Source organism: Camelina sativa, chromosome 5, assembly GCF_030686135.1.
Source record: "Camelina sativa cultivar CO46 ecotype springtype chromosome 5, ASM3068613v1".
Lineage (NCBI taxonomy): Eukaryota > Viridiplantae > Streptophyta > Magnoliopsida > Brassicales > Brassicaceae > Camelina > Camelina sativa.
In genome coordinates this window covers 32,353,978-32,362,461 of record NC_141884.1, presented here as the reverse complement: position 1 = coordinate 32,362,461, position 8,484 = coordinate 32,353,978, and the positions used below count along the sequence as shown (strand labels likewise).

The 8,484-nt window shown below is 37.5% G+C and overlaps 1 protein-coding gene across 3 annotated transcripts; it reads right to left on the bottom strand.

The window, feature by feature from the left end:
* Nucleotides 1-1,246: 1,246 nt before the first annotated feature.
* Nucleotides 1,247-8,484, bottom strand: LOC147944609 (uncharacterized). Of its 3 annotated transcripts, none has more exons than XM_087450995.1 (4): nt 8,260-8,484; nt 7,870-7,976; nt 7,717-7,793; nt 1,247-5,041 (listed from the first exon to the last, which is right to left on the bottom strand). In XM_087450995.1, the coding sequence occupies exon 4, from the start codon at nt 5,035-5,037 to the stop codon at nt 2,446-2,448; it is 2,592 nt and encodes an 863-aa protein (XP_087307121.1). In that variant the 5' UTR covers nt 5,038-5,041; nt 7,717-7,793; nt 7,870-7,976; nt 8,260-8,484; the 3' UTR covers nt 1,247-2,445. The 3 variants fall into 3 exon arrangements, 2 of the variants coding, with proteins under 2 accessions (XP_087307121.1, XP_087307120.1); XR_015557623.1 differs by lacking the exon at nt 1,247-5,041 and adding an exon at nt 5,859-6,266; XM_087450994.1 differs by having other exon boundaries at nt 7,717-7,976.

Below are 8,484 nucleotides of genomic sequence, written 5' to 3'. Positions count from 1 at the left end.
GATTCAATCAATTAAGAACAGATCTAGAACTCTAAACAGTTTTGTAAATTAAATCAGTTCTCACTGCAAATAATATCTAAATTTAAAACCAGAAAATTCAAATCTCTTTGTAAAATTCTAGGTTAAAAATCAGCAATAAAATCAGGTTTAGATTGTTCACAAAATTATTAAATCAAATCTCTTTGCAAGAAATAATTTTGCTCATCAAAAGGTTTTTGTCAGGAAAATCAATTATATTCTCATATCAATTTATTTTCCTAAAGTATTAATTCTAGGTGATCAATCAAGAATTAATATGAAGAACAACCTAAGATGAAGATCTAGCAAGATAAAGAATCCTAAATAAACAGATCTAATAATTCATAAAATCCCTGTGAAAAACCCTAAACCTAACAAGCAAACTACTCAGACATAATCAATGAAGAACAAAACATGATTCTGAATAATATGCAATTGAAATTAAAAGAGTAAGGAAGGAGTTTAAGAATTCTTCTCTCAAAGCAGTTCAGATCTCTCTCCCAAAAGCTCTCAAAATTCTCTCAGGGTTGCAGAAAAATAAAACTTGATAGAATGAAACTTGAAGGTTTGGAAAACATAAAAACACTATTTATATGTCCTAAAACACGTCAGGGACTTATGTTGCAAATGTGGAAAACTTTGGGGCAGATTTGTAAATTTTCCAAAACTTGGGTCTTGAGTCGGCAGAGATGAGTGTCGATCGATGCCTCCTATCTTGGTGTCGGTCGATGCTCCTGCTTTCATCCGAGACCAAATTGATTCTTCAAGATTTATGCTCCAAAACATCCAAATTGCTCCATTTTGCTCCTTCCATGCTAAAAACCTGTAAAGACTCAAAAACAATCTAGAAAACAAATCAAAAGACTCTAAAAGACTTCTTATATCATGGTTAAAAACCACAAAAACCATGATATATCAACTCCCCCAGACTTAGCCTTTGCTTGCCCTCAAGCAAAACAGAAACTTAGACCTGTGAAAGAGGTTTGAAAACTGGGAACTCACTCAACTGCATAATGATTCTTATTTGCACTCTTCATTTACCTGACTCAAGAACTTACTTCTTATACTCAACCATGATAAGCATCAGCATTCCTTACTCAAATCCCACAATCCTTTGGAATCTCTGAAATCTCCATTGTCATCTCATTAGTCAATATTAAAGCACAAATAAGGTGAATTCTTACCTTGGGTGTATTGATCAGTGGCATGTGGACTCTCTTCAGGCCAAGACATTCTTCTTACATCTCCTTTCCTCTCCCTTTTCTCACTTCCATTATTATTTTTTTCTTCTTTTTTTTTTTCTAAATCAAAGGTGTAAGCGAATACCGGGGTCATCGGTAATTTACCTACCCCTCGCTTCCAAGCTTTGTGTGATCATTTGACTCAAGAGTAGAATAATGAGGTCACTGGTAATTTACCTACCTCTCTAAACTGATCAAAATCATCTCATCTTTTATTCTCTCTTTTCTGATTTTTTTTTTTTTTTTTAAAAAGCACTGAAGGGAAGAGAGAGGGGAGACATACTCTGAAAAATTGCATTGTCTTGTATGGCCTGAAGAAGAAGTCTAGTCCACTGATTTCCAACCCCAAAGTAAGAGATTAAGTCCGGTTAAAATCCTGATAAAGGTTGAGACAACGTTAGATCAATCAGATATCCATTGAATAAAGGCTTTCAGGATTGTTGATAAGGCTCATAGTCTTTCTAAGCTTCAGTTCTGAGATCAAGCATAAACAAATAATCATTAGAGTGTTAGCCAAATAAGAGAAATCATTAGTCAAGATCATAATTCCCAAAGATAAAAAGAAAAATTTTGAAAAATTTGACTCAAACTTTATGGTTTTGACTGACACAACTGAAACTCAAAAACAGAAATCATAGTTAGTAACTAACCTCCCCCAGACTTAAACAACACTGTCCCCAGTGTTATCAAGTAAGAGGAAAGCAAAAATAAAAATAAAATAAACAAAAATCAAAATCAAAAGAAAAAGAAAAACCTACCAGTGGGGTGCCTCCCACTAAGCGCTTGTTTTCAGTCATTAGCTTGACTGTGTTGGAGCTCATGCATCCGGAGGATCAAAACATGGCATTGAAATCCTCTTCATCCAAGGCGGTGTATAAGCGTTAGGTGCATGAGGCTTGCCAAGGATGTTAGGAACAGGACCAGGGCAGGACTTAGGTATGGGAGGGTATCTTTTCTGTCCTGCAAAATCATCAACAGAAGAAACAAGCGCTCTACGATAATCTCGTGGCTTGGTTAACTGCAAAACAGTTTTTATCTCTTTGAAATTCTTGTTGATGATAGGAGGAAGTTTAGGAGAAGAAGATGCATACCTTGGCCTTACCTGAGGGCTCTGGAGTGTGGAGTGATGACTCTTCTGTTTGGGAATAGGTTTCTGACTTGGAGCATCAGTTTTGGACAAGCTTTGTCACGGTCGTGGAGGGGTGTCGATCGATACTCTCTTGGTGGCATCGATCGACACTGAGCCTGATGCTCGTGTTGCAGAAACTTTTTCAACAGAAAAAGTCTGTCCATCAATAGTAGGAGCCCTCCTCAATGTATCCATCTCAAAACTCATACTCAAACCATCCACATTCAGTGCTATGTGTCCCTTCTGCACATCAATGACTGCACCAGCTGTAGCCAAGAAAGATATTCCTAAGATGAGAGGATCTTTAGGCTCTATATCATACTTCAGCACTACAAAGTCAGTGGGAATCATGAAGTTTCCAACCTTAACTGGAATGTCCTCTAAAACACCTTCAGGAATTCTTCGGGAGCGATCAGCCAAGATAAGAGAAATCTGAGTTGGCTTGAATTCTGTCATCCCAAGTCTCACAGCAACAGAATATGGCATCAAGTTGATGCTAGAACCAAGGTCACAAAGTGAGTGTGCAAACCTTCCTGTGGAGATAAAGCAGTCAAGTACAAAGCTTCCAGGATCTGGTAACTTCTTAGCAGTCTTACATTGAATGATTGCACTCACTTCCTTAGAGACAACCACCTCCTGCTTCTTCTCTTTCTTCCTCTGTACAGGCTGGTTCAACAGAATTGCACTGACATCTTTTGTAATAAGTGCTCCTTCTTCAGGGCTCAAACCATTGGATACCATTCTCCTCACATACCGCTTAAGAGGTGGTGAAAGCTTTACTGCATCAATTAAAGGCATCTCAATCATCACCTTGTCCATCATTGCTTTGCATCTAGCTTCCTCCATCTCTTGCTTAGACTTTCTTGGCTTGGGAAAAGGAACCTTAGGCTTGTAGACCCTTTCAACTGTTGGAACCTGAGATTTCGCAGCTTTTGGTTCCGTCTGAGATGAGTGTCGATCGACACCCAGGTGGTGTCGATCGATGGCATCATTTGAAACCGAGAGATTGGTCGATTTCTCTTCTTTTTGTGCAGAAGCAATTTCACCATCATCTTCATCTCGCACTGATATGGCATTGCAAGCATGTCTGGGGTTTGAGTCAGTTCTTGCTGGAAGAACACTCTCTTGCCGTTTAACAGACCCAGCAGTCTGTGCAACTTGAATCTCCAGCTTCTTAACATGAACATTTAATGCTTCAATCTTCCCATTCAGCTTAGTGTAGACATTGTCAATCTTTCCATTGAATGTCACTGTCAGATTCTCTTGTCCTTGCAGAAGCTGCTCAAGCATGGCCTCCATTCTACTCTCTGAAGAATTCTTAGGAGGTGGAGACTGATAAGATGAATTCCCATAGGTTCTTGTATAGCCATTGTTCTGTTGCTGCTTCTGGTCACCATTGTAAGGTCTGTTTCCTTGCTGATTACCGAATCTCTGTCCCTGATACCCAGCTCCATACACATAGTTGACATTCTCCTCTGAATTCTCTGGCTCTGGCTCAAATGTCTCAACTTCAGCAGCAAATTGGACTGACTTCTTTCCCACAAGAAGATTGTGCATTGAATCAAGCTTAGCACTAACAGAAGCTAGCTGATTTGCATCAAACTCTCCATGCAGTCTCTTTCTTTCAGCATTTGCTCCCTTAGTGCTATTGCTAGAAGCCAAATTCTCAATCAAAACTTCAGCATCTTCTGGCATTCTTGTCTTGAAATTCCCATGACTTGCAGCATCCAAAGCTAACTGATACTTCCAGTCACACCCTCTGAAGAAGATACTCAACAGTTGTACCCTTGAAAAACCATGGTGTGGACAGTCCCTCTGATAAGCTTTGAATCTCACCCAAGCTGCTTTGAAAGCTTCATCTGGTCTTTGCTTGAAAGTGGATAGCTTGACTCTCAACTCATCTGACATTGCATCATCATAGAAATGGTTGAGGAAAACCACTTTGACTTGTTGCCAAGATGTCAAAGATCCAGCTGGCAACTGCTTCAACCACTGAGATGCCTCTCCTGCAAGTGAGTATGGGAAGAGCTTGCAGAATATGAAGTCCTCAGTCACTCCATTAGCCTTGATGCTAGTCACCAGATCCTCAAAATGCTCAATATGGTCCAGAGGCTTCTCATTGGGTAAAGCAGAGAAAGGTTTCTGCCCAACTAGTTGAAAGTACGCAGGTTTCAACTCAAAATCATTCCTCTGAAAAGGGGGAGGAACAATAGCAGACCAGTTCTCATACACCAGATCAGCCCGGTTGTAGTCAGCAATGGTCCTGATCAAGTCCCGGTTGTTCTCCTGTCGTCGAACTGGGTTCTGTACGTGGTTGGCAGCTCCACGCACGTCTGCAGGTGGGTGTCGATCGATGCCACCTGGTTGGTGTCGATCGACACCGTCGACACCATCAGCTGGTTCGTCGACAACATCAATTTCAGCAATCACATTGCCCTCAGCATCAATCTTTTGGCCCTGCTCATTGCGCAAGTGGCCCTCTTGATCCCTCAAAGCACCATCCTCATCTCGCATCAGAATGATTGGGTTAACCATCTTCAGAGATTTGGCTGCTTTTCGGTTCTCACGCTCAAGTTTTCCCAACTCTTGGTTTGAAAGCTTCAGAATTGGACCAGTCTTGTTGCTCCTTGTGTTAGGCTTATTAGGCATACACCTGAAACACACAAGAGAGAAGAAAACAAAAGCGTGTTAGTTTGAAAATAAAAAGAAAAATTTAGACAAAATCAAAAACTCAAATCTAATGGTAGATCAAAAAGTCTCTGGCAACGGCGCCAAAATTTGATATGCTCAAATTTACCCTAGAGCTACTCTCTCAAATTAAGAGATCACTGCAGTACTTAGGGGTCGAATTCCACAAGGACTCAAGACTACACAATGGATTATAGAGTTTTCAATTTTGCTAAACAGATTAAATTGAATTAAAATAAAAGCAATGCAAAATATTAAATAAAAGCTGTTGTAAATTCATAAGATCAAAAAGCTAGGCCTAGGGAATTTCTCAGGAAATTATGAAATATTAAATCAATCAATAAATTAGGATTCAATCAATTAAGAACAGATCTAGAACTCTAAACAGTTTTGTAAATTAAATCAGTTCTCACTGCAAATAATATCTAAATTTAAAACCAGAAAATTCAAATCTCTTTGTAAAATTCTAGGTTAAAAATCAGCAATAAAATCAGGTTTAGATTGTTCACAAAATTATTAAATCAAATCTCTTTGCAAGAAATAATTTTGCTCATCAAAAGGTTTTTGTCAGGAAAATCAATTATATTCTCATATCAATTTATTTTCCTAAAGTATTAATTCTAGGTGATCAATCAAGAATTAATATGAAGAACAACCTAAGATGAAGACCTAGCAAGATAAAGAATCCTAAATAAACAGATCTAATAATTCATAAAATCCCTGTGAAAAACCCTAAACCTAACAAGCAAACTACTCAGACATAATCAATGAAGAACAAAACATGATTCTGAATAATATGCAATTGAAATTAAAAGAGTAAGGAAGGAGTTTAAGAATTCTTCTCTCAAAGCAGTTCAGATCTCTCTCCCAAAAGCTCTCAAAATTCTCTCAGGGTTGCAGAAAAATAAAACTTGATAGAATGAAACTTGAAGGTTTGGAAAACCTAAAAACACTATTTATATGTCCTAAAACACGTCAGGGACTTATGTTGCAAATGTGGAAAACTTTGGGGCAGATTTGTAAATTTTCCAAAACTTGGGTCTTGAGTCGGCAGAGATGAGTGTCGATCGATGTCTCCTATCTTGGTGTCGGTCGATGCTCCTGCTTTCATCCGAGACCAAATTGATTCTTCAAGATTTATGCTCCAAAACATCCAAATTGCTCCATTTTGCTCCTTCCATGCTAAAAACCTGTAAAGACTCAAAAACAATCTAGAAAACAAATCAAAAGACTCTAAAAGACTTCTTATATCATGGTTAAAAACCACAAAAACCATGATATATCACTTACTAAGAACATGCGTTTGCTAAGCAATAATTTAAGTATCGATGAGGCTAAAGAAATCAAAGAGTTTTCTGATTGGCTTTTAGATGTTGGTGATGGTAAGATTGCAGAACCTAATGATGGTGAGGCAATAATAGATATTCCTGAAGAATTGCTGATTACAGAGGCAGATGATCCAATTAAAGTTATAAGCAGATAAATCTACGGAGATCCAGAGTTGTTAGCTGATAATAATGACCCAAAGTTTTTTCAGAAAAGAGCCATATTAGCACCAACCAATGAGGATGTAAACACAATAAACCAGCACATGCTAGAGAAGCTGACAAGTGAGCAATCTTTGACCTTTAATGTACTTATGTTAAAGTTTTTTTTTTCTAGAGTATAATAAACCAATGAGTTTTTTTGTTACAGGCGAGGAAATGATCTATCTTAGTGCGGATAGTATTGATCCGTCTGACTTAGATTCACAGTCTAATCCTGTTCTTACAACAGATTTTTTGAACAGCATCAAATTGTCTGGGTTACCAAACCATGCTCTACGTCTTAAGATTGGTTCTCCTGTAATGTTGCTAAAAAATATAGATCCTAAAGGTGGGTTATGTAATGGTACTAGGCTCCAGATCACACAACTGGCTAACCATGTTGTAGAGGCAAGGGTTATTACAGGAGACAGAATAGGTGATAAGGTTTTGATTCCTAAGACATTGCTTACACCATCTGACACGAAACTGCCATTTATGATGCGTAGAAGACAGTTTCCTCTATCTGTGGCATTTGCTATGACGATTAACAAGAGCCAGGGACAATCGCTTGAGAAAGTAGGACTTTATTTGCCAAGACCGGTGTTCTCTCACAGCCAACTCTATGTTGCTCTATCGAGAGTCACTTCGAAGAAGGGATTAAAAATTCTTATTGTGGGGAAAGATGGAAAGATTGACAGTAAAACAACTAACGTTGTTTTTAAAGAGGTTTTCCAAAATCTGGAGAACTAACAATCGATTCTACAAAACCTCTTTGCACCAAAGGTACGTTTGAAATTAACTATGTTAACTTGACTCAGGCTTTTGCGATTTAGTCTTACTATTACCTGGTGTTTAATTTTTTAGGACCCGCGGTAAGTCAAGCTAAAGGTGACGAATGTCAAAGCCAAGACTGTGAAGATCAACCAACTCAAGACTATCTAATAGTTTCAAAAAATCCAACAAATAAATTAAAGACAATTTTATTACTTTTTGCCAAGAACTATTGTTTAGAGTATTGTTATTCAAAGAACTATATGTTTTGCAGACAATTATTTTCTAATTCACATTGCTATTCAGTTATTTCTACAAGTTTTGCATAATAAAGAATACTGACCTTCTTCCATTGCTTATGTAAAAACAACTTTCCTTATGTGTGTACACAACATATTAGCAGTTTACACTATCTGTTGCCTACAAATAATAAAAGTACATGTTAATCAATGGTTGTAAAGAAAAAGGAAAATAAGAAATGTTTGAAATAACAAACAGATTTATTATCTTTCTCGAGTACTGGAAACCGCAAAAAAAAACTTTAGATCCGCGGCAACGATCCTTATCAATGAACTTAATTCTTTGACCGGCCGATTGATATCCCTGTTGAAACCCAGAAATCAATCAAACGATGAGAGATTAACAGTTTTACATAAACCTATAATTTGACAATTTGTTCTCCCTAATATAAGCTGAGATAATAATTTGTTCTCTTTGATTTCATCAAATCAGAAAAAATTTGCCTGTTACCAAAACTAAATCTAAACAAGTAGAACCCATCATAACAATAAGATACATATTTTGTGACTGAACTATAGAATCATAGACAATTGATTAAATTATCGGAGCATTCAAAATAACAATTTTATCAAAGCTGAAATTTTACCTCTTCCATTTCTACAATCCCAATTCGCCTTGACAAAAAATTTCCAGGATCTACTCTTCTTCGGCAGTAGAGAAAATACAAAAAAGCAAGATCGATGTCTTTTTCAAATTGGTTAGTGAAATTGCTTGGGACTGAATCGGAAGCGGATGAGTTTGGTTTTCTTTTCGTTTTTTTCTATGTCGGTGCCTCGGTGGTATCTGGAAGAACAACAAAACCAGAGTACAC

Excerpts from the sequence above, each read along its gene's own strand:
- LOC147944609 (XM_087450994.1), bottom strand. The coding sequence starts at position 5,037 with ATGCCTAATAAGCCTAACACAAGGAGCAACAAGACTGGTCCAATTCTG.